The following is a 26,813-nucleotide window of genomic DNA, read 5'->3' on the forward strand; positions in this document are numbered from 1 at the left end:
TTTGTACAAAACTATTGTTTCCACATATAGAATATATAAAATGTTCCCTGTTTGATGGCAGAAATACAAGAGGACATTTACTTTAGAATATTTTTTTTAAAAAAAGATACATCAAGAGGTATGTGTGACATGTGAACTGAAGTCCAAGCCTGAATCCTTTCTGCGTTCTGCATTCCATTTCTGTTGGCTGATGGCAGAAACAGAGACCAATCCAGCTGCTATATAAAACTTCCATTTAAATATGGATTCCACTGAAACAAATGCAAGATTGGCTATACCAAAATTGTTGGTGGTGGATTGAAGATAGTCTTCAGTATGGTCTGAAAAGGCAATATTCTCTCATATTGGACAAAAGACAATGATTCCATCAATGTTAAACAGGGCGTCATGGACCCTGTGAAAAATCTGCCCCTTGAGAGATAAAGCCTATGCCAGCAGGATCTCTTTCTTACTGGTTTCATACAGAAGCTGGACAGATTCAGTATCTATCTAGTGCCCACGTACAATATATTTTTCTCAACCTCCATTAACTGGATCAGAGGAGGCTGATGGAAGTTGTAATCCAAAGCAAAAACAGGATTGAGGGGGAAAAGACTCTTTAGGGCATTCTTCAACTCATTAATTGCTGTTAACAACAAAAAGAGGAGGGAGGAGTACATGAGTAAAAAAGCAACTTTTCAATTCAGCTTTTTAAAGAGAAAAAAAGCTGCAAACTATATATATATACATATATATATATATATATATATATATATATATATATATATATATATATATATATATATATATATATATATATATATATATATATATATATATATATATATATATATATGTAATTCATTCATTCATTGGCAGTCACTGGGAAAGGCATATAAATATATATATTTATATATTTGTAGTATAAAAACTGTTTACCAATAATTAAAGTTTTAAAACAAGTTATATTGTACCTTAATTCTACAAAGAGCTGAAAGATGAACTATTTAATCCTGTCAAATGAACACCCACTGACATTGCAGCTGCTTAGTTTGCTATAAATCCTACTTTTATTGAGAATGTAATGCACCAACTCTTCAAATTTTTAGTTTTTCATGAAACTAAGCTCCAGATCACATTGCAAGAATATGGTTAAGGAAAAAAATGCTGGCTTTCAATAACAATCCCAGTCATCTGAATGCAGTGATGTAGGCCACAAAGGTGTCTGACTTTTCTTTCTCAAGATTCAAAACCCACCACAGCAGGTTTGGGGAGGGGACAGTGAAGAATAAGGACTTTCGGTGCACAATGCCTCTTCCCACAAGTCCTTGCCTGTCTTTAGGATAAATGCTTAGTCCTGAATATCAGAGGATAACTCATAATCTCTCAATAATCAGGGGATGACTCATTTACTGTGACAAAATAAACACTGAATGCCGACATAAAGGATTGTTAATTTTCCACTGGGCAGCTCTACTGTAGAAACCAAAAGGTCACTGCCATGGTGAAAAACAGAGCAAGTGGTTACTTTTCATGTGCTGGTGACTATTCGCCTTCCATTCTCAAAGAATGCCATTTCTCTTTAATAGTTTAAGAATAAAAGGGAATCTAAGTTGTTGCAACTGCTGTGGAAATCACCCATATTATTAACAGATTATAAGAAGCAGAAAACACATAAACATGCACACGTCTGAAAAACCTGGGCCAAATAGATTCCCCAAAACACATCCCTGCAGGTTTTACATCAGATAATTAGCTGAAGCAACAGTAATATGGAGAACCCACAACTACTTAGTACTATGACATTGAGTCTTCGGTAGATCCTGACATATCCAAGAAAAGATTTCAAGTGCTCCCTTGCACCAAGGCCTACAGCTGAACACTGGCAGGTCTCAAGTCCTTTCAGAAGCCGGCCATTTTATTAAGAGAGGCAGAAATCTCCTTGAAGATAAAAAGCTGCATTCCTCCAAGTCTCAAATGTCCCTTGTAAAAAATAGGGTTTCAAAATACAAAAGAAAATGTGTGCTTCAAAAAGGCCGTGTGGCACACTGGTCCAAGAAATAGATGTATTTTCTTTTTAAAGACACCAAGTGTAATGTACATAGTCTTGTCAGTGGAGAAACCCATGCAGTCCATTTGGAGATGGCCAAGAAGAGGAAACCTGGGGTTTTCAGTCTCTGAAGAATCTTACTTGGCATGAAGTCACAGCAGCTTACGATGGAGGATCTCCCAGACCATTCGTTTCCGGAAGTAAGGCATGTGTTGCTTTAACAGTAAGAAATCAGTAATATCAATATATTTGTAACGTTACCAGGGCATTCATTTTTAATGCATACTGACATATTTCTGCCCCTCCTCCCTTGCTTAAACACAAAACCAAGATAAAATCTAGCCAGCACTACTTCATTAAAAAAATCATCATTTCTGAAATTGTATTTACAAACTGTAGCCTCAAATTCCACATAACCAGTGCTCCCCATAAAAACAAAGAGGTGCCCATACAGCACCAACTTACTTGAGTAAAGTTAATTGGTTTGTCTTTGGTAATGCAGTCAGCATATTTACAGGCAAACATTCCACAATCACTGCCGTTCATTTGCTGTGGGATCTCCTTTAAAAGACAAATAAACCCATCTCCCTTTATTTTCTTGATGAGAACTTCATGTTGGCTTTATCGAATACTACTGTTATAAAGTGCACACAACAGATGAAGTTTTAAGCTCTTAATAAAGGTAAAGGTTCCCCCGCACATGCGTGCTAGTCGTTTCCGACTCTAGGGGCCGGTGGTCATCTCCGTTTCAAAGCCGAAGAGCCAGCGCTTGTCCGAGGACGTCTCCGTGGTCATGTGGCCGGCATGACTAGACACCAAAGGCGCACGGAACGCTGTTACCTTCCCACCGTAGTGGTCCCTATTTTTCTACTTGCATTTTTACGTGCTTTCAAACTGCTAGGTTGGCAGAAGCTGGGACGAGTAACAGGCGCTCACTGTTACGCAGCACTCGGGATTCGACCCGCCAAACTGCCGACCTTCTGATTGACAAACTCTTGACAAACTCTTCCATTAAGCTCTTAATGGAAGAGTACAATTCAAAGTATTACTATTAAAGGACTATTTTAATCAAGACAGCATTTAGATTTATAAACTGCTTCATCGTGCTTTACAATCCTAACTGGTTTACAGAGTCAGCGTATTGCCCCAAATAATTTGGGTCCTCATTTTACCAACCTCAGAAAGACAGAAGGGTGAGTCAACCTTGAGCTGGTCAGGATCGAACTCCTGGCTGTGGGCAGTTTGGCTGTAATACTGCACTTTAACCATTGTGTCACCATGGCTCTTTTACAACAGGTTCCACAATTAGCTCCAATCACAACTGAGCTCCAGTTCAAATAATTACAGTTGGCTGCAGAAGCTACTAAAGATATCTATGTCTGTGTCCTATTCCCACTCATCATATATTCTTCATTCCAATGTCCCTTCTTTGTTCAACTTCTTGCCACTTTACCTGGGTTTTTCAGTTACAGGAGAGAGCAACAAGGGCCCGAAATGAAAAAAAAAAGAAGTCCCATAAGAAGTAAAGTGCAGCTGGAAAGCAAATGGAAATACTAAATGTAACTTTTTCCTTAAATAGCAGAACAAGGAGAATGCTAAGAGTTTTTACAACAGCTGTATGCTGCAGTTAAGTGTTGAAAAAGAGTTACCACAAGCATTCAGATTCCAGTTGCTCAGAAGCCTTCAAAATTGCTCCAAATTTGGAATTATAAGAACATAAAATGATACTTTCATAAAATGGCTGCCAGAGGGGGCATGATCAGTCAGATTTCCTAGCTTACCAAAGCGTACTTTAAGGCTAAGAAACAGTATAGGCAGGAGAAAGATGCTCAGATTAACTCCTTAATTTACTAGAGTTTTTTAAAGGGAGAGAGAGAAAACTCAGTGAGACTTCTAAGATTCTTTTACTATAATCTGTATCAATAAATTATAGTTCCATTCAAACTTGTGGGGTTTTGTTTTCTGACTTGGCCTTCCTGAAAGGGTTGACAAAAGCTACAGGTAGTCCTCAAATTACGACCACAATTGACCCCAAAATTTATGTGGCTAAGTGAAACATTTGTTAATTGAGTTTGCCCCATTTTACGACTTTTCTTGTGACAGTTAAGTGAATGATTGCATTTGTTAAGTTAGTAACGTGGTTGTTAAGTGAATCTGGATTTCCCATTTGCTTGTCAGAAAGTCGCAAAAGCTGATCAACATGACCCTAGGACACTGCAGTCATCAGAATTATGAACCAGTTGCCGAGCATCTGAATTTTGATCATGTGACCATGGAGCTGCTGCAATGGTCGTGTGAAAAAGTCATGTCACTTTTTTTAGTGTTACAACATTGAATGGTCACTAAATGAACTGTTGTAAGTCGAGATCTACCTGTGTATGCCTGTTGATATTATTCTCATTATTTTCTTCAGGTGCATATATTAAATATCTGCATCTGCTTCCACCTCTGACATCTTAACGTAGGGAAGTACATACAAGCTATGATTGATAATACAAACAACTCAGTCTTATACAATCAGCCATATAAAACCAACACACCTGGCTTCTTTTACACAGGAGCATCCAGCCATTGGTATCAAATTCCTTGCGCTTTTTATCCAGACTTTCCTGTTTTAAGTACTGCCTGCAGAGATTGGAAAACAACACAAACCTTTTAGCACACAACAAAACATATGAAATGTTTTTAATGAATGTTGCATTTTAAGAATTTTACTTAGCAAAACTGTTCAGTTATATCAGGATGATCAAAGCTGTTAACAGGTCAACAAATCAAAGGGTGAACGACAAGAGAGTTTGACCTCTTGCTTCTCTCAGCAAGAGTGAGTTATCCTCATCTTCCATTCCCAGACAGAAAAGCCCTTGCCGACTGTCACCAGGAAATTTAGCTTTTGTCTGATAACTTCATGCATACTGGATTCCCAAACAATTTTATTACCTGCTCTACTTGGAATCCCAAGTCAAATGAGAACTGTTACTATATACAGTCATGGCTGAAATTGTTGGCATCCCAGAAATTTTTCCAGAAAATCAAGTATTTCTCACAGAAAAGTATTGCAGGAACACATGTTTTGCTATACACAGGTTTATTCCCTTTGTGTGTATTGGAACACAACAAAAAAGGGAGGGAAAAAAGCAAATTGGACATAACGTCAAACAAAACTCCAAAAATGGGCTTGACAAAATTATTGGCACCCTTAACTTAATATTTGGTTGCACACCCTTTGGAAAAAATAACTGAAATCAGTCGCTTCCTATAACCATCCATAAGCTTCTTACACCTCTCACCCGGAATTTTGGACCACTCTTCCTTTGCAAACTGCTCCAGGTCTCTCTTATTGGAAGGGCCCCTTTTCCCAACAGCAATTATAAGATCTCTCCACAGGTGTTCAATGGCATTCAGATCTGGACTCATTGCTGGCCACTTCAGAACTCTCCAGCGCTTTCTTGCCATCCATTTCTGGGTGCTTTTTGACATATGTTTGGGGTCACTGTCCTGCTGGAAGACCCAAGGTCTCGGACGCAAACCCAGCTTTCTGACACTGGGCTCTACAGTGCGACCCAAAATCCTTTGGTAATCCTCAGATTTCATGATGCCTTGCACACATTCAAGGCACCCAGTGCCAGAGGCAGCAAAACAACCCCAAAACATCATTGAACCTCCACCACATTTCACTGTAGGTACTGTGTTCTTTTCTTTGTAGGCCTCATTTCGTTTTTGGTAAACAGTAGAATGATGTGCTTTACCAAAAAGTTCTATCTTGGTCTCATCTGTCCACAAGACGTTTTCCCAGAAGGATTTTGGCTTACTCAAGTACATTTTGGCAAACTGTAAACTTGCTTTTTTATGTCTCTGTGTCAGCAGTGGGGTCCTCCTGGGTCTCCTGCCATAGCATTTCATTTCATTTAAATGTCGACGGATAGTTCGCGCTGACACTGATGCTCCCTGAGCCTGCAGGACAGCTTGCATTCCTTTGGAACTTGTTTAGGGCTGCTTATCCACCATCCGGACTATCCTGCGTTGCAACCTTTCATCATTTTTTCTCTTCTGTCCACCACCAGGGAGATTCGCTACAGTGCCATGGGTTGCAAACTTCTTGATAATGTTGCACACTGTGGCAAATCTAGATCTCTGGAGATGGACTTGTAACTTTGAGATTGTTAATATTTGTCCACAATTTTGGTTCTCAAGTCCTCAGACAGTTCTCTTCCCCTCTTTCTGTTGTCCATGCTTAGTGTGGCACACACAGACACACAACGCAAAGACTAAGTGAACTTCTCTCCTTTTTATCTGCTTTCAGGTGTGATTTTTATATTGCCCACACCTGTTACTTGCCCCAGGTGAGTTTAAAGGAGCATCACATGCTTGAAACAATCTTATTTATCCACAATTTTGAAAGGGTGCCAATAATTTTGTCCAGCCCATTTTTGGAGTTTTGTTTGACATTATGTCCAATTTGCTTTTTTTCCTCTTTTTTGTTGTGTTGCAATACACACAAAGGGAATAAACCTGTGTATAGCAAAACATGTGTTCCTGCAATACTTTTCTGTGAGAAATACTTGATTTTCTGGAAAAATTTCTGGGGTGCCAACAATTTCGGCCATGACTGTATGTGGCAAGGCTTTAAAACCGACTAAAATTTTTAGTGAGGAAAACGCAGAAAAGCATAACGTTCTATTGCTTGTTTTTATCCAGTCAATATACTTTAAAACCATGCATACTCTGTGACTCAGAAGGAATGTTTTCTCCAAGTCCAGTAGCAAGTACACAATGAATAGCCTCCACACCACAGCACCACTGTTTAAAGAAATCCTCACACTGCATCAAACATTAACACACCAAGTTCATGCAATTTCTAAAAGCAAGACACCCATTTTGAAGCTCGCTTTAATGACAGCAGAAATCATAATGTTCTTACTCAAGCACACTCTGACGTATAACTTTTTGAATCATTATAAACAATGATAGTCCTAATACACTTGTATTACTGTACACACAATCAGGATTTTCTTGTCTTGGCAAAGGATAAATAATTTACTATTTGTTTCAATTATCTCTATATGGAAATTTCTAGTACTCTTGGGGCTTGTTCACAAAGGTTGTATTTTGTCTTTGCTGCAAGTACTATCTTGCACCTGGCTTAAGGTAACTGCAGGGTTTTTTTTTACTTCAAGCAGTGACTCATAAAGTTCATTCTCTGCCTGATATAGATTTGGATTAAACAGCAACTAATGAGATAACTATCACAGAACAGCAGACACAGCTATCCTAAATATTAAAACAAAGCATGCTTGTACTTTCCAGGGTGCTTGCTAAGGGGGTCCTATCATTTTAACGATTCCTTACTACCCATCACAGAAAGAAATGTCCTAACTGCCCAGCATATGGCAACATCCTGATTACTCAGTTAGCAATGAAGAATTAAGTTAAAAATAATGGTATATTTTCTTCCCCCAAGTACCTCTTCTTGGCTCAATTGATAAGTTGAAATTTATTATGGTTTCTCCTGTTGAACGAAAGACTTGCTTGTTGCTATATTTTCATTAAAACATTTGCTTTTACAAAGATATGTTACCAAGTCATCGTGATAACTTATCCTCTTACATAGAGATGGGATATCTAAAGGCCCTAAACTCATTTTTGCAATTCTCAAAATACGGTAACCTTATATCATGCTACTGTGTCTGTTTTTAAATGCAAAGTGTAAAAAAAAAGCAAAAGGCATTAAATACTCCCATTCTACACAAAAATACTGAAAAGAAAGCTGAAAAAAATTGCCAGCACTCAATAACATCAATAGTTTCTGCAGCTGTATAGGATAGAAAGATTTTAAAAAGATTTTAAAAGTGAAACTTCAACTGTTTATATTTCTAAATAGGCAGATTTAATGAAAGTGAACAGCAATTTTTTTCAATTAAGACTATATTCAAGAAAATCATTTAGGGTAAAAAAATAAAATAGATTGAAAAATTGTTCTTGATATTATTTACTCAGGCTAACATACATTTGTTAGTCATTTTCTATTCAAGTATTAAGTTGAAACCTGCTTAGTTTCCGAACTCAAATGGACCAGAATGCTGCTTTCTACCAATAAACAATGACTACATAAGAATATCCTAATATCCTATCCTTATGGGGAGGCTGAGCGGGTCGTGGGACTACCAATTCCCACGACGGGGAAAGGCAGCAGGCGGATAGACAGGGGGCCATATCGTTACCGGGAGGGCCGTCTCCGCTGTCTTCAAGCGGTGAGGCGCTCCGACCCTCTGGTTCTTCCCCGAGGTCCCGGGAGCGGGGATGTGCAGCCTCCTGAGCTCCGGCTGGTGTACCTGAATGCCAGGTCCGTGGTTAATAAAGCTCCCCTCGTTAGGGATTTAGTTGAGGGTGAGCATGCGGACCTGGCTTGCATCACGGAGACTTGGTTGGGCCCAGAGGGTGGGGTCCCTTTGGTTGACCTCTGCCCACCAGGTTTCCGGGTGCTACACCGGCCACGAGCTCAAGGTAGGGGTGGGGGAGTGGCGGTTACCATTAGGGAGACCTTATGTCCGCGGGAGGCCACCGTTTCTCAGATAGTCGGGTGTGAGTCTCTCTTCATGAGATTTGGTCCTGGGGCGCAGTTGGGCTTGCTGCTGGTGTACATTTCGCCTAGTCTCACAGCGGCAGCCCTGCCCGAGCTGCTCGATATCCTCTCGGGTTTGGTGGTTGAGTTTCCCAAACTTATAGTTTTGGGAGACTTCAATCTACCATCCCTGGGAGGTTCATCTGAGCTAGCTCGGGAGTTCATGGCTTCCATGGCGGCCATGGACCTGACGCAAGTAATTTCAGAGCCAACTCATGGGGGAGGCCACACCCTTGACCTGATTTTTTATCTAGACGGTGGTTGGATGATCTAGGTGGGGGCTCTCCATTTATTATGCCCCTGTCATGGACCGATCATCATCTCCTGCGGCTGGTCTTCCGCTTTGCCACCCCCCGCCGTGGGGGTACGGAGCCAATTAGATGGTACCGCCCCAGACGCTTAATGGATCCTGATAGATTCCAAGCGGCGCTGGGGTCCCCACCTGCCTCCACTGCTCACAGCTCGGCTGATGCCTTAGTGGAAGCCTGGGGAAGGGCAGCCACTGAGGCACTTGACCGGGTTGTACCCTTGCGGCCCCTGACCCGGCGCAGATCCCAGCGAGCTCCATGGTTTTCCGCGGAGCTCCGGGAGATGAAGCGCCGGAAACGGGGCCTAGAGAGCTGCTGGAGGTCTAGCCGATCCGAACCCGACCGGTTGCGGTTAAGAACCTATATTAGGTCTTATCTCGCAGCGATGAGGGTGGCGAGGTGTAATTACTTCTCCACCCTCATCGCGTCCGCAGATAATCGCCCGGCCGCCTTGTTTAGGGTGACTCGCTCACTTCTCAATCAGGAGGTGAGGGAGGATCCCTTGCAAGGTCGTGCCGAGGAATTTAGTCATCATCTGTCGGATAAAATCGCTCGGATTCGGACCGGTTTGGACTCCAGCTGGGCAGAGTCAGGCGATCAGGACACGGGCGGTCTTGTCAATGTTATCTGGGAAGAGTTTGATTCTGTGACCCCTGATGAAGTGGACAGGATTATGGGGAGGCTGAGCTCCTCCACATGTTTGTTGGACCCGTGCCCTTCCTGGCTGGTTTATGCAGCTAGGGAGAGGACACGAGGCTGGCTCCAGGCGGTTATATCTGCTTCTTTGAGTGAGGGTTATTTCCCCACCGTCTTGAAGGAGGCGGTGGTGAGACCTCTCCTCAAGAAGCCTGCCCTGGACCCAGCCGTTTTGAACAACTTTCGTCCAGTCTCCAACCTTCGCTTTCTTGCGAAGGTTGTTGAGAGTGTGGTGGCGCATCAGCTCCCTCTGGTCCTGGATGAAGCGGATTATCTGGACCCCTACCAATCGGGTTTCAGGCCCGGGTACAGCACGGAGACGGCATTGGTCGCTCTGGTGAATGATCTCTGGAGGGCGCGGGATAGGGGACATTCCTCTGTCCTAGTCCTATTAGACCTCTCAGCGGCTTTCGATACCATCGACCATGGTATCTTGCTGCGGCGTCTCAGGGGATTGGGAGTGGGAGGCACAGTTCTTCAGTGGTTCTCCTCCTATCTCCTGGGACGCTCGGAGTCGGTGTTGGCAGGGGGGCAGAGATCGGCCCCTAGGTCTCTCGTTTGTGGAGTTCCTCAGGGGTCGGTTCTCTCGCCTCTCCTGTTCAACATCTATATGAAACCGCTGGGTGAGATCATTCGTGGTTTTGGAGTTGGGTATCATCAGTATGCCGATGATACCCAACTTTTCTTTTCGACCCCAAACCACCCCAGTGATGCCCTCGCCGTGATGTCCCGTTGCCTGGAGGCGGTTCGGGTCTGGATGGGGAGGAACAGACTTCAGCTCAACCCTGACAAGACTGAGTGGCTGTGCATTCCGGCATCCCGGGACATTCCAAATGTTCCATCTCTTTCTATGGGGGGTGAGCTCTTACCCCCCGTGGATAGGGCTCGCAACTTGGGAGTCCTTCTAGATTCACGGCTTACTTTGGAAGAGCATATAGTGGCCGTGACTAGGGGGGCTTTCGCCCAGGTTCGCCTGGTGCGCCAGTTGCGGCCCTATCTGAACCGGGATGCCCTGTGTACAGTCACTCATGCGCTCGTGACCTCTCGCCTTGACTACTGTAATGCTCTCTACATGGGGCTTCCCTTGAAGACCACTCGGAGGCTCCAACTGGTACAGAATGCGGCCGCGAGAGTTGTCTTGGGAGTTTCCCGGTACTCCCATGTTACACCTTTGCTCCGCGAGCTGCATTGGTTACCAGTTGTCTTTCGGGTGAGGTTCAAGGTGTTGGTCACGATCTTTAAGGCCCTACATGGCATGGGTCCGGGTTACCTCAGGGACCACCTGCTGCCGGCATCGACTCCCCTCCGCCCTGTGCGTTCCCACAGAGAGGGCCTCCTCAGGGTGCCGCCAGTCAGGGAATGTCGACTGGTGGCCCCCAGGGGGAGGGCCTTCTCTGTGGGGGCTCCGGCTTTATGGAATCAATTGCCGGTGGAGCTCCGGATGGCACCAGACCTTCGAACTTTCCGTCGGGGCCTGAAGACCCATCTGTTCGAATTAGCTGGTCTGGCCTGATGGGGGATTATGGGCTTTTAATTGTTTTTAATCTGTACTTCTGTTTTAATTGGGCATGGATTTAATTCTTTTTAATTTTTGTATAGTGTTTCTTATGTATGCCCTGTGAACCGCCCTGAGTCCCACCAAGGAGAAGGGCGGTATATAAATCAAATAAACTATATAACTAAACTATATCCTAATTTGTACTGAACTATGATCACTCTAGTCAAAACAAACATTAGAACCAACTGAGAACTACCTATCACTTACAAAAAAAAGAGAATTTTCTGATGGATGCAAAGGACACAAGGACTACACAGGTGTTCAAGAAGCTACTGTGCATGTGCCAAAGCATTTCAGGTACTTTCTTCAACCTTACATCTTAAAACTCTCTCACACATTAGTATCTTCTGAATGCTTCATTTTTCACTACTTCTGAAGCATTATGCATTGGTACTTTAAGGCAAACCCCTTCCTTCATGTGAACTGCCAACCCCCACTGTTACAATCTAAAACATACAATCATCTAAAATCATAATCCTTCCATCACCTCATCAAGTATTCACCATCAACTTAGTATGGCCTTTGGTGAAAGAAGAAAGTTAAGCTATCCCAACTATCTAAAATTCTTAAATAATCGTAATCTGACTCTTGTGCTAAATTGGAGTAGTGTGTTTGCCTTAAGTGATTTTTCAAACAGGATACACAATTTATAGAATTAAACCACAGATTTATAACACTATAAATTTCTTCCCTTTCTAAAAAGGGACAGACAAATCATTCAAAACTCACCAAAAATCAGGAAGCTCTAAAGATTGAAAGCATGAAAGGGTCACTAACCATGAATAGGACCTCTGTCCCCTGTTCCCGGTGTGATCCTCCCACTGCATTCAACCAATTAAAGCCTCCTGAAAGGAAATAGAAAGGGAAAATCAGTTATGGAAAGGGTAACAATCAGCTAAAAGCTGAGTTCCCATTGCATTATTCTAGATGGCCACTAATCATCTAGACAAAACTGAAGTCTTCCCATTCTTACTACCAATAAGATTAAAATAGCAGAAAAGCTGTAACCACAACATTATTCTCAGGGCAACCATCAAATTATTTAGCAACAAAAAGCTTAATCCAATATGTATATCTAAATATATGTTGAGTAAATTATCTCTTTCACTTAACCATAACATTTTACCACTGCCTGCTTCCTAATTGCTAATTGCCTCAGGCAATGACCATTCCTAGTTGTAATGAAAAAGTAACTTTGCAACTAATGCCCACATATACAATCTTTGCAGCATCTCTTACAAGTGTTCCCATTACAATCAGTGAATGTGAGCTATCCTGTCCCTGATCCATTTTCTTTAGTCTGTCTCCAGCAGAGAGTGCTTAAGAAAACTGTCTTCTGAGCAGCTTTTCCCCCACAGCATAGCACATCCCCCAAAAGTCCTCCCTTAACAAGCCCAACTCTGTGACCTTAATTAGCCTCCTGAAAAACTGACAAGACTTTAACCAGCTTCACACCTTCTAGTTTGCTTGCTTCCCAAACAGCTCTTGGCTGGTAGCTGGCAAATAGCTGGCACTAGTGCATTCCTTTCAAAATGTATTCCCCATTTTGTGTGCCTTATTCTCTTGCAATTGGTCCTCTTCAATGAATGTAAATACAAACATTAATTCTCTTCTTGCTAATTATTCCAGTACTGGGGTAAATACTCCAAAAGGCGGGGGAATGCGAGAAGGCTATAAGATTTGCCCTTTTACCCCACTTCCTTTTGAGTCAAATTCTAGAAAGTTTTCCCGCCATTTTTGTTCACCCAGCTGAGGGGGCCTTTTATGACTTGTGAACTTCAATTTGTGTACTTGTGGAGTTGAAGTCCCCAAGTCATAAAAGGGCAAAGTTTGTACTGATAAAACAATCCTCTGTAGTAAGAGATAGGAAGAATCACCAATTTTCAAGTCTTTTCTTTTTTTAAAACCCCAAGGAATGTTTAACTAAGCTTCATGAGTAGTTTCTGGGCTTTAATTCTGTCAAGAACAATAGACCATAGTAGCTTGCAGATCCCACTGCCTGCCCTAACAAAATACCTGAGATAACCATATTGGTTCCACAGATGCAGCAACTGTGGTAGAACTTGCTGCTAACTACTGGAACAAGAAGGTCCCACCTCCAGCCCACCCCGGTCACTTATAAAAATATTTCCCTGCTTTTTGAAGCTTGTAGGACATATTTATATCTTTGTTCTTGTATTTTTAAGCTCCATACAGTTGGAAGAGTAGATCTATCCAAGATTCAGAAAACATTTTTTCCCTGGATATTAAATGCAAATACCCCTTCATGGATTACTGCCTTGTCGTGGTGAAGGGGCTTGCATAATTCAATGAAGCTATGAGCTATGCCGTGCAGGGCCACCCAAGACGGACAGGTCATAGCAGAGAGTTCTGACAAAACGTGATCCACTGGAGAAGGAAATGGCAACCCACTCCAGTATCTTTGCCATGAAAACCCCATGGACAGTACCAAAACGCAAAACGGTATGACGCTGGAAGATGAGCCCCTCAGGTCGGAAGGTGTCCAATATGCTACTGGGGAGGAGCAGAGGGCTAGTACTAGTAGCGTCAGAAAGAATGAAGCGATTGGGCCAAAGCTGAAAGGACGCTCAGCTGTGGATGTATCTGGTGGTGAAAGGAAAGTCCAATGCTGTAAAGATTTTTTCTCCATAGGAACCTGGAATGTAAGATCCATGAATCAAGGAAAGCTGGATGTGGTCAAACAAGAGATGACAAGACTGAACATCGACATCTTAGGAATCAGCGAACTAAAATGGACAGGAATGGGTGAATTTAATTCAGATGACCATCAGGTATACTACTGCGGGCAAGAATCCCTCAAAAGAAATGGACTAGCCTTCATAGTCAATAAAAGAGTATGAAAAGCAATAGTGGGATGCAATCTCCAAAATGTGTTCTGTACCAGCCTGCTACCGGCCCTGCAGAAAAGGCAACCCCTTTATAAATGGCAAGAGGCTGGAATGACATCTGCCAAATTTATTACTACAAAAAAAAAACAAGACACGAACCAAGATACAGGAGCTTTGAAACACTATCTGAGCGGTTGCTTTCAGCAAACCAGCCCTCCCCACACATTCCCTTTATAAAGAGTTCAGGGCGTGGCCTCTCCCGGCCTCCTTCCGAGAAGCCCCACAGCCTTCCTCTGTTTACTCCTACTTGACTGCCTCCTGCGTCGGGCGTCCTTGAACAGGGCCAGCTGTGGGTCATCTTCATCCACACTGTCAGGCTCACACAGCTGGGTCTCCATGGTGACCAAGTGGGAGGGGCCTGCCTGAGGGCTATCATCAGCAAGATCTTCAACCCCCTCAGCAAGGTCTTCAACACCCCCCTCCTCCTCTGAGTCGTCCGACCCAACTGCCGAACCCACAGGCTGACCCTGAATCACAACAAAATGATAGAATGATCTGAGTTTGAATCCAAGGCAAACCATTCAATATCACAGTAGTCCAAGTCTATGCCCCAACCACCAGTGCTGAAGAGGATGAAATTGACCGGTTCTATGAAGCCCTACAGCACCTTATAGAATTAACACCAAAAAATGATGTCCTTATCATCATGGGGGATTGGAATGCTAAAGTAGGAAGCCAAAAGATAACCGGAATAACAGGCAAGTTTGGCCTTGGAGTACAAAATGAAGCCAGGCACAGGCTGATAGAATTTTGTCAAGAGAATACGATGGTCATAGCAAACACTCTTTTCCAACAACCCAAGAGACGGCTCTACACATGGACATCACCAGACGGCCAACATAGATTGACTTTGTGCTCTGCAGCCAAAGATGCAGAAGCTCTATACAGTCAGTAAAAACAAGACCAGGAGCTGACTGTGGCTCAGACCATGAGCTTCTCATTGCAAAGTTTAGGCTTAAACTGAAGAAAGTAGGGAAAAGTGCTAGGCCACTCAGGTATGAATTAAATCATATCCCTGTTGAATATACAGTAGAGGTGACAAATAGATTTAAGGAATTAGATCTGATAGACAGAGTGCCTGAAGAAAATGGACAGAGGTTCGCAACTTTGTACAAGAGGTAGCAACTAAAACCATCCCAAAGAAAACGAAATGCAAGAAAGCAAAATGGCTGTCTGAGGAAGCTTTGCAAATAGCTGAGGAAAGAAGGGAAGCGAAAGGCAAGGGAAAAAAAGAAAGATACGCCCAATTGAATGCAGAATTCCAGAGAATAGCTAGAAGAGATAAGAATGCCTTCTTATATGAACAGTGCAAAGAAATAGAAGAAAATAATAGAATAGGGAGGAGCAGAGATCTCTTCAAGAAAATTGGAGATGAAGGGAACGTTCAATGCAAAAATGGGCATGATAAAGGACCAAAATGGCAGGGACCTAACAGAGGCAGAAGAGATTAAGAAGAGGTGGCAAAATTACACAGAAGAACTATACAAGAATGAGCTTAACATCCCTGATAACCACGATGAGGTGGTCACTGACCTTGAGCCAGACATCCTAGAATGTGAAGTGAAGTGGGCCTCAGAAAAACTGACCAACAACAAAGCTAGTGGAGGTGACAGTATTCCAGCTGAGCTATTCAAAATCTTAAAAGACAATGCAGTAAAAGTGCTACACTCAATTTGCCAGCAAATTTGGAAAACTCAACACTGGCCACAGGATTGGAAAAGATCAGTTTACATTCCAATTCCAAAGAAAGGCAGTGCCAAAGAATGTTCAAACTATCGCACCATTGCACTCATTTCACATGCTAGTAAAGTTATGCTTAAAATCCTACAAGCTAGACTCCAGCAGTATGTGCATCGAGAACTACCAGAAGTACAGGCAGGATTTCGAAGAGGCAGAGGAACTAGAGATCAAATTGCCAACATATGCTGGATCATGGAGAAAGCTAGGGAGCTCCAGAAAAACATCTACTTCTGCTTCATTGACTATGCTAAAGCCTTTGATTGGTGGATCATAACAAACTGTGGCAAGTTCTTAAAGAGATGGGAGTACCAGACCATCTTATTTTTCTCTTGAGAAACCTATATGCAGTTCAAGAAGCAACAGTGAGAACTGGACACGGAACCACTGATTGGTTCAAAATTGGGAAAGGAGTCCGGCAAGGCTGTATACTGTCACCCTGCCTATTTAACTTATATGCAGAGCACATCATGAGAAAGGCAGGGCTAGATGAATCAAAAGTTGGAATTAAGATTGTCGGGAGAAATATCAACAACCTAAGATATGCAGATGATACCACTCTAATGGCAGAAAGTGAAGAGGAACTAAAGAGCCTCTTGTTGCGGGTGAAGAAGAAGAGTGCAAAAGTTTGGTTGAAACTTAACATTACGAAAACCAAGATCATGGCATCCGGCCCTCTCAATTCCTGGCAAATAGATGGGGAAGAAATGGAGGTAGTGACAGATTTTATTTTCCTGGGCTCCAAGATCACTGCAGATGGGGACTGTAGTCAAGAAATTAAAAGACGCTTGCTCCTGGGGAGGAAAGCAATGGCAAATCTAGACAGCACACTAAAAAGCAGAGATATCACCCTGTCAAAAAAGTGCATATAGTCAAGGCTATGGTCTTCCCAGTTGCAATGTATGGCAGTGAAAGTTGGACCATATGAAAGGCTGAGCGCCAAAGAATTGAGGCTATGGTGCTGGAGAAGACTCCTGCGAGTCCCTTGGACTGCAAGGCGATTAAACCAGTCAGTCCTAGAGGAAATCAACCCTGACTGCTCTTTAGAAGGCCAGATCCTGAAGTTGAAACTCAAATACTTTGGCCACCTAATGAGAAGGAAGGACTCACTGGAGAAGAACCTAATGCTGGGAAAGATTGAGGGCAATAGAAGAAGGGGACGACAGAGAATGAGGTGGCTGGATAGAGTCACTGAAGCAGTAGGCGTGAGCTTAAATGGACTCCAGAATATGGTAGAGGACAGGAAGGCCTGGAGGAACGTTGTCCATGGGGTCGCAATGGGTCGGACACGACTTCGCAGCTAACAACAAAAAATGCAAATAAGTAGATTTCTAAGAATGTAACTTCCATTACATTCAGTATACTAAGTTGAAAAATATTTGATTAAATTCCAGCAAGATATATTCCCTGTGGCGCTAATCCTAGCAAAGCTTTTCTTATGTCATTTTGATTCATGGAACCTACAGACTTAACATTAATTGCTAAGTTTCTTTCATTTTCTTAACTAATTTTATTTTGCAGCATTAATACTTTCTTATGTATATCCTTTTTAAAGTACAATAATTGTAGAAATGATAAATTCATTACACTAATATTCACAGACTATGTAATCAAGACCACTAATTTAAAAATGTCAAACAAAACCAAGAGAAACCAAGAGCAAACAAGTTCTAATTTTTGGTGAAAAGCATCCACAATGAAAGCAGGCTTAATTTCCATCAGTAGGGTGTTCATTTAATGGATGCTTTTACAAGAGAATGTAAAAGCTATGCGCTTCAAAGCTAGATGAACATAAGATAGTCTTGATATATTTAGCAGGGCACCCTAAGCAAAATATCATGATCGCATAGGTACATAAGAAAACAAGTAGTTCCTCAAACAACTTGCAACTTGCAAACTTATCAATCAATGCCACCTGGGAAATGTCTTAATAGCCTTTAGCAAAGGTTTTATGAGAAGCCTAGCTACAGGATGAAATCTCCTCTCAGGAAGCACCTCACAGAAAACACATTACCATAATGCCCAAACTACAAGTTGCTTGAATTTAGTGGCAAGGCATTCATTTCAGAAAGCATTATTAAGTCTCATATCAGGCTGCTTTGGATATCAGGGATACTGTGGCCTTCACTGACACAATTTAATGATTACATGTGTTACCGCAGATGAAGAACCCATGGATTAACATTAACTTAACATTATAGGTAGCCGTCGACTTACAACCATTTGTTTAGTGACTGTTCAAAGTTACAATGGCACTGTAAAAAGTGACTTATTACTGGTTTTCACACTCGTGCCCACTGTAGCATTCCCATTGGTCAGGTGATCAAAATTCAGGCACTTGGCAACTGTCATATATTTATGACAGTTGCACTGTCCCAAGGTCATGTGATCACCATTTGTAACTTTCCCAAAGGGGAAGCCAGATTCATTTAACAGACACAATTCACTTAATAACTGCAGTGATTTGCCTAACAACCATGGCATAAAGGTTGTAAAATGGGGCAAAACTCACTTTACAACTACGTTGCTTAGTGATGGAAATTTTGGGCTCAATTGCGGTCGAGCACTACCTGTACTGTGCCACTAGATAACTTATAGCTGGTCCTTTGGTGCCCTTGAAGTTACGAAGGCCTTGGAACAGGTGCATTATGGATGGTAAAGCACTTCTGGTCATTGTAACATAACCACATGGTCACATAACCACATTTTGGGCCCTTGGCAACTAGCATAACTTTACAACCAGCTGCAGTGTCCAATGGTCGTGTAACTACAAGCTGCATCATTCTTTGATGGGTTTCTAGCAAAAACCGCTCTTTCAGGAGAATGTATTCACCTAATAAATGACATAGAGGACCTCGGAATGCTTCACTGAAACAGTATTTTGAACTTCTGAAGGCAAAACAAAATTTTGCATCCAAAAGCTGTGGTTGCTCTATCACCTGAGGCTTTCAAAAAGAGACTGAACAATCATTTATCTGAAATGGTATAAAGTCTCCTACTCAAGCTGGGGGTTGGACTATCTGCAACTGGGCCATGCCAAGTGGCGGGCTGGCACAGATGCACACACACACTCAATTTGCACGAGTGGCAGCCCAGGATGCATGCACATGGGTGCACAGCTCAACTTGCATCATATTGAGCTGTGTGCCCATGTGCATCAGCCCACTGCTTGCATAAGCTGAGCTGCACATATGTGCACATGCAAGCCAGCTAGCTCAAGTCACAAAGGTTGGGGACCACTGGTTTAGAAGACTTCCAAGGTCCCTTCCAACTCTATTATTCAATGTTCTATCTTCTAATAATTTAAACAATAAATTCTTTGAACTATTAATAAAGTGTTCTTTATAATTTTCAGATAATTTACAAAAACTGAAAAATCAAACAAAAATACAATAAATCAATGTTTTTGTCTTCAAAATCAAAATTTGTTGCTAAGTTGCTAATATCAACGGAGACAATAGATCAGGTTTGATGCAGTTTTCTTGACTCAAATCTTCATGCTCGAGCAACATTATTTGATGTGTTCATCTTTTAATTCTGTATTACAATGTTTCTGCCCAAAACTGTGAAGTGATCAATACACTTTCCAAATGGAAAAGCCATTTAAGAGTGGATTAATCTGAATGTTGCTCTCAAAGTTCAAATCTGCCATTTTGTTCAGATACAAGACCCTATCCCTCAAATCAGGGCAAGATGATCAAGGAGTGATCCAACCTAGAACTAACAATAAATTTCCTGACAGAGGAACAATTAACCAGTGGAACAGCTTGCCTGCAGAATTTGTGGATGCTCCATCACTGAAGATTTTTAAGAGACTGCCATTTTGAAACAGCCATTTGTTCAGAATGGTATAGGGTTGATTAGAAAACCTCCAAGGTCCCTTCCAACTCTTTATTCTGTATTCTTAAGGGCCTTGTTATCAAATATGATCTCTTTTTATAATTGCCTTGTATGTTACATTTCTTTCATTTTTCTACTCTCAAGATAGCTCTCATATAACCTCCTGAACTTTTTAATGAAAATATAGTACACTTAAGACTGCAATCACAATATAAAAGAGTACAGCGCTTGGAGATTCATACCCTAAACCAGGGGTAGGCAACCTTGGCTCTTTTATGTCTCGTGGACTTCAACTCCCAGAATTCCTGAGCCAGCTGGCTCAGGAATTCTGGGAGTTGAAATCCACGACTCATAAAAGAGCCAAGGTTGCCTACCCTTGCCTTAAACCCTTTTTTAATATACTGCGAAGGGCCAAGAGGCTCAGGTTTAACAGGAAGCCTCCCAGAAAGAATTTATCAGATTTGTTTGAATTGATTTTACAGGGGGTACTATCTACCTTTCATATTACAGAAGCACACATGCTTTTAGCCGTCTCTTTGGAAAATACCCTGAAAATTCAGTATTCCCAAGTGTTATCACCAATCACCTGGCATGAAGATTGTTTCTATCAATGCTAAGATCATGACAAAAATGTGAACCTATTTAATGTAAAAATACTCACAAGAGTATCTTACAAGCTTCACTGTTGGATCCACTCATTGAATCGTAGTAGGTGATGGTTTTTTTCCTGAAGTCAGTAACCTAAACAAGGCAAAAACTTTGTATCAAGACATTGGCATAATCTTACCCAGAAGTATGTACTTTTGACACATTTGGGATAATGCAGGAAACGGAGTGGAAAAGTGTTTCAGAAGCAAGCATTTGGGAAAGTAAAAATGCCAAAATGAAAAGCCATCACAAAGAATGAATTTAGAATGCATTCAGAACAAACAAGGAACATTTGAAAGAGCTGATGTGAATTCACTTGAACATTTACATATATATATATATATACATAATATACTCACTGCTAGGCACCAATGGACACCAAGGTGAATAGGAACCAATAAAATGTCCACAGAAAATATATCTACTTTTTTAGTCCAACGTTTTACAGCTGGATACCCAGCAGTTTTTAACTTGGTGAAGAAAAATGTGTTAAATGCATGAACAGTTGGAAAGCCTTTCTGTTTACTCCTCTCCATCAGCATATTCATGTAGAAATTAATAATCTGTGTGTGAGAGAAATACATGTTAGTATTTGATGTTTTTTCAAAACATTTCTTCCCTATTCCTAAAAAACATCTATCTACAGGTATACACCACTAAAACTCTTGTGTCGTGACCTGGGTGAAACACTGCATCATAGTACCTTTGGACGCTAACTTACAGAATGCGTCCAAAATCCATGGCCCATGACTCCTAGAGTAATTAAATTTGAGAAAGTTGTAGGTGCTTCAGTGCTACTGACTGCTGCTGTGTTGTTGCTGTCATGTGATCTTCATTTTCACCTATGCCATGAGTTTCCCAGCCAGTCTCACAATCCCTCACTCTCTTCCCTACCCAGAAGCAGCCATTTACTTGCCTGCAAGGAAGGGGAAGAAAGGAAAGAAGGAAGATTCCAATGCTCCCTGCATTGGAAACACATTGTGTTTCTCTTTCTAGGTAAGGAGATCTTACTGCTGAAGTGTACCCAACCTGGCCCTTTGCCAGACAGTTGGTGTCACACAAGGTCTTCTTCCTAAAGTCTCACAAAGAAAACATGTATGATTTCAAGAAGGACTCTCGAAGGATCAAGCCAGGATTGTTTGATTAGCAGTGTGAGCAAGATGTCCCCGGTCATCCGGGGATGATGGAACACAGGAGGGTAGCAACTGCGGAGTACAGGGGGCCAAAGGACAGAGATGGAGAGAGGAGACAAAGGATGGGAAAAGTTGAAGAATTTCTGCTGTCTTAAGTATGGGCGGGCTGCCAAGCACCCATATTTTGATCATGTGATTGAACGGGAACTGCAATTGTCATAACTTTGCAGATTGGGCAAGTAGCATTCATTCAGGTTGTAATTTCAAATGGTCACTGAACAAATGAGAATAACTTAAGGACTACCTGTACAAATCTCACTAGACTACATAACGAAGAATAATGGATGTATGTTATTTTTAAAAAGCAGATTTCAACTGAATGTTAAGGGAAAAATTCCAACAGTATGAATAGAGCAGTTACCGTATATACTTGAGTATAAGCCAAATTTTTCAGCCCACTTCTTGGGCTGAAAAATCCACTTCGGCTTATACTCCAGTGAACAAAAAAAAAGAACTTACCGAGGACTTGCGCGCGGCCGAGCTACTTTGCCTGACGCTGCTGGGGTCGCGTCTCGGCCAGGGCCTTGCAGGATCCGGCCCGGGCGCCTCTGCTCGCCCTCAGCAGCACCTGGCCCAGAATCACATGCGAAACAAGCCCGGCAGAGGAGCCGGAGCGGCGAGCAAAGACGCCCGCCCGGATCCTGCAAGGCCCCGGCCGAGACGCGCCCCCAGCAACAGAGCCGCTCCGCCTCCTCTGCCGGGCTTGTTTTGCATGTGAGCTACTTTGCCTGACGCTGCTGGGGTCGCGTCTCGGCCGGGGCCTTGCAGGATCCGGCCCGGGCGCCTCTGCTCGCCCTCAGCAGCACCTGGCCCGGAATCACATGCGAAACAAGCCCGGCAGAGGAGCCGGAGCGGCGAGCAGAGGCGCCCGGCCCAGATCCTGCAAGGCCCGGCCGAGACGCGCCCCCAGCAGCGGAGCTGCTCCGGCTCCTCTGCCGGGCTTGTTTTGCATGTGAGCTACTTTGCCTGACTCTGCTGGGGTCGCATCTCGGCTGGGGCCTTGCAGGATCCGGCCCGGGCGCCTCTGCTCGCCCTCAGCAGCACCTGGCCCGGAATCACATGCGAAACAAGCCCGGCAGAGGAGCCGGAGCGGCGAGCAGAGGCGCCCGGCCCAGATCCTGCAAGGCCCGGCCGAGACGCGCCCCCAGCAGCGGAGCTGCTCCGCCTCCTCTGCCGGGCTTGTTTTGCATGTGAGCTACTTTGCCTGACGCTGCTGGGGTCGCGTCTCGGCCGAGGCCTTGCAGGATCCGGCCCGGGCGCCTCTGCTTGCCCTCAGCAGCACCTGGCCCGGAATCACATGCGAAACAAGCCCGGCAGAGGAGCCGGAGCGGCGAGCAAAGACGCCCGCCCGGATACTGCAAGGCCCCGGCCGAGACGCGCCCCCAGCAACGGAGCCGCTCCGGCTCCTCTGCCGGGCTTGTTTTGCATGTGAGCTACTTTGCCTGACGCTGAGAAGACCCGCTTGGGCACTCGGGTTGGTGTCAGTCTCCGCAGGCCCTTCTCGTTTCCAGGAACGTCAAGCGCGCTCCGAGAGTTCTTCTTTCTCCGCCCCCTTGGGGGGAACTCTAGCTCGGGCTCGCTCGCGCGCAATTCTCTCTCTCTCTCTCTCCGCCGTGGCGATGGTGGGGCGCCAAGGTAACCTGAGAACGCGGCAGGGAAGAGCCATATTTAACTACCCAGTTCCCTGCTTTCCGTGTGGCAGACCCGTATGTGCCAGCTCTCGGGTCTCTGGGGACTGGCGGCTGATTAGGCTGGGCCTTCGGCCGTCCGCAGCTGAGGCGGCGGTGGCGGCGGCGGAATCTGATGCCGAGGCAGCGGGAAAGAGTTTCTCAAAAGCCCCGAGGGCTCCCGAGGAAGGCATTGGGGAGGAGGAGCTTTGCACCTTGGAGACACGATGGAGCCGCTGTACTATAGCTGCGCTTCTCAATTTGCCTCTCAATTTACACACCCAGAGCCAGCAATGGCATTTTATCCCAGCAAAGTGACCAAGAAGAGAGTAGAAATCCCTATTTTCGGAGCCGAGAAGAGAAGCGCGGCTACAGCAGTCGCTGAAAAATCCAGCAGCAGAGTTCCGCAGAGGAATAAATAGCACGAAGAAAAGCAAAGGAAACGGTGAGGAGGAGGAAGAGACGCCTTGGCTTCGTGCAACTCTCTCTGGAGTAACCGTCACAGCGGCTCCATCGGGGCTTTTGAGAAACTCTTTCCCTGCCGCGTTCTCAGGTTACCTTGGCGCCCCACCATCGCCACGGCGGAGAGAGAATTGCGCGCGAGCGAGCCCGAGCTAGAGTTCCCCCCAAGGGGGCGGAGAAAGAAGAACTCTCGGAGCGTTTCTTTCGTAAATACGCGCGCAGGCACACACTCGCCCAGCCGCGCACTTCGCCCAGCTTCTCGCGGGGAGTTTGCAAGCCCTTCGTTTCTCTTCAGGGCCGTCAGAAGGGCAAGTCTCTGCCCTGCCCTGCCCTGCCGTGGGGGTGGGGAGCCAAGCGCGCTTGACGTTCCTGGAAACGAGAAGGGCCTGCGGAGACTGACACCAACCCAAGTGCCCAAGCGGGTCTTCTCAGCGTCAGGCAAAGTAGCTCACATGCAAAACAAGCCCGGCAGAGGAGCCGGAGCGGCTCCGTTGCTGGGGGCGCGTCTCGGCCGGGGCCTTGCAGTATCCGGGCGGGCGTCTTTGCTCGCCGCTCCGGCTCCTCTGCCGGGCTTGTTTCGCATGTGATTCCGGGCCAGGTGCTGCTGAGGGCGAGCAGAGGCGCCCGGGCCGGATCCTGCAAGGCCCCGGCCGAGACGCGACCCCAGCAGCGTCAGGCAAAGTAGCTCACATGCAAAACAAGCCCGGCAGAGGAGCCGGAGCGGCTCCATTGCTGGGGGCGCGTCTCGGCCGGGGCCTTGCAGGATCCGGGCGGGCGTCTTTGCTCGCCGCTCCGGCTCCTCTGCCAGGCTTGTTTCGCGTGCGAGCTACTTTGCCGGCCGCTGCTGAGGGAAGATCTCTGGAGAGGAGCATAAGGTGAGCTGCTGCATTTCCCAGCCTCGGCTTATACTCGAGTCAATAACTTTTTCCATTTTTTTGGGGGGGGGGTAAAATTAGGGGTCTCGGCTTATATTCGAGTCGGCTTATACTCAAGTATATACGGTAATTAGTACAGCCAATTATCCAGAGCAGTGATGAGTGTATTTGAATGATGGCTTCTGGTTACCTGTAGAAGATGGACTCAAAGAGCCTTTATAACTCAGATTCATGAGTTTAAAAATTAGGTTTGAAACAAGAGACTGAAGATTTACCTCATCATTGAGCCAGTTGAGGTGCTTAAGTGTCTGAATGTCTTTCCGAGTGATGGTTAATCGGAAGGCTTCACTCAACACTTCATCCTGGTTTCCACTTCGCAATACATTTTTTATTTCTTTCTCCATTTCCTATAAATAGTTAATAGGAAAGAGAATTGGGTTTCACTGAAGTTTTTAATCCAAACTGAAAAATCAGACTCCTAATTAAAAACTTCATTATGAAGGGTAGACCCAAAATGCTGTGGATCAGGAAAACTATATATTGAAAAGGTTTTCATGTAATTATGTTCTACAAACAGGTTTCTCTTGGAAAAGTCTGGAAATGTTTTGATTACCTCCCATATATTTTAATGTTGCACTTAAAAAAGAAAGGATTTGAAATTAAGGTTTTTTTCCCCATTGGAGAAATGCATATAACAAAGGAAACAAAACTACTAGAAATATCAAGTTAGGCTAAAAGACCAACCCCCCAAATCTAGCTTTTGATGAAATAAAGAACTTCAAAACACTACAGAGCATACTATCACAGAGATGTGTTATGAAGAGACACAGTTTAAGAACAACTCTGCCAGAACAGTTGTTCATTTCTATAAACTACTATCCAGGTACTTATTTCACCAAGGCATCAAGATTTTTACCATTAATGTAAAAGCTAACCTCTGTAATTTCAGGAAATTCATCTTCACTCTCCACTATCTTATTATCCTCTGGAATAATGGTAACAGGAATTTCCTTTTCAAGAGGAACTCGAAGATGTAAATTTATTGACTCAGGTACTGAGGTCTCTTTCTGCAGTCTCTAAAAAGAACATCATTAAAATAGTGACACTTAACATTATATCAAGTGGTCAATCCCAGATGTTTGTGGACAGGAATTTCATCAAGTTGCCCACCCTATTACCTGGATTTCTTACATTAATTTATGTACAGAAGGATGCAGTCATCAAACCTATATAGAATTACGGTTATATAAAGTTAAAGCCCATATCAACAACAGGAAAATCTAGTGACTGTTCATAAATATGATCAAGCTTGCTGATATCTAGCTTATTGGTTTCCAATTCAATCTATAAGCCTCTTCTATTTGTCTATAACCTTCAACTGGGTGAAAAGGTGCACTATAAGGCAACAATTTTTGAATCAAAGTACCTTAAACAGGCCAACTTAAAGAATACATCGAAAATCTGGGACCCATCACTCCTGTGGGATTGAAATTTCAAGGATCTTCAGACTAACTGTATTGGGAAACTTGTGGTCACTGCGGCAACACTGATATGCTGCCCTGCAGTGCCACTGTGATTTTTGACACTCCCTGCCAACTCCCCACAAGCAGTCAATGGGGAAGCCAGCAGGAAGTCAGATGTTGCTTCCACTGCTTTTTATGGTTACCTGTGGTCATTCTATTACTCTATTTAGGGAAGTAAATACCTTTGAAACAATGACCAAACAGGACATGGGTCATCATCTAGCATGCATTAAAGGTAAAGCAAGGGATTCAAATGGCAATATTAGGGAAAACTATGTATTCAGTTGCATCAATTATTATCATTCCTAGCAAAGATAGAAGGCACCTGGATGAGCCTTTAAAAACAATAACCATGTTGAGTTATCTCACCTGATTCTGTAACTGCAATGCCAAGGCTTTCTGCTCCTCTATATGTCGCAATCTCTCACGGGCTCGGGAGTCATACACACTGGTTCTAGATGGAAGTTTGTAGATAACAAACTGAATGTTCAGAACCACCAGCCATGAAAATTCCTTTTTGCACACTTTTACTTATGCCTATCTTATTATTTCTTTCAACTTCTGCTGCTTCCTTATGGGAAGGCTAGTTTGAGATGATTAGATGATTAAAAGATGATTAGAGGTCTGGAGGCTAAAACATACAAGGAACGACTGCTGGAATTGGGTATGTGTAGTTTAATGAAGAGAAGGACTAGGGGTGACATGATAGCAGTGTTCCAATATCTCAGGAGCTGCCACAAAGAAGAGGG

The 26,813-nt window shown here is 43.7% G+C and overlaps 1 protein-coding gene across 4 annotated transcripts in view; it reads right to left on the minus strand.

Annotated features, from left to right (window-relative positions):
- Positions 1–799: 799 nt before the first annotated feature.
- Positions 800–26,813, minus strand: part of SENP1 (SUMO specific peptidase 1) — a 37,745-nt gene continuing 11,731 nt past the window's right edge. For 2 of the 4 annotated variants that reach the window (XM_081319476.1, XM_081319475.1), the window contains exons 11-18: positions 26,434–26,518; positions 25,477–25,617; positions 24,817–24,948; positions 20,704–20,907; positions 20,358–20,437; positions 4,570–4,654; positions 2,495–2,590; positions 800–2,244 (exon numbers count right to left, since the gene is read on the minus strand). In XM_081319476.1, the coding sequence (XP_081175602.1) occupies positions 2,182–2,244; positions 2,495–2,590; positions 4,570–4,654; positions 20,358–20,437; positions 20,704–20,907; positions 24,817–24,948; positions 25,477–25,617; positions 26,434–26,518 (886 nt within the window). In that variant the 3' untranslated portion in view covers positions 800–2,181. Of the gene's footprint in view, positions 2,245–2,494; positions 2,591–4,569; positions 4,655–11,987; positions 12,056–20,357; positions 20,438–20,703; positions 20,908–24,816; positions 24,949–25,476; positions 25,618–26,433; positions 26,519–26,813 lie in introns of those variants that run through there. The other 2 variants (XR_014025322.1, XM_081319477.1) reach the window with 2 other exon arrangements.

The sequence above is a fragment of the Vipera berus genome (assembly GCF_964194415.1).
Source record: "Vipera berus genome assembly, chromosome: 2".
NCBI classification, from domain to species: domain Eukaryota; kingdom Metazoa; phylum Chordata; class Lepidosauria; order Squamata; family Viperidae; genus Vipera; species Vipera berus.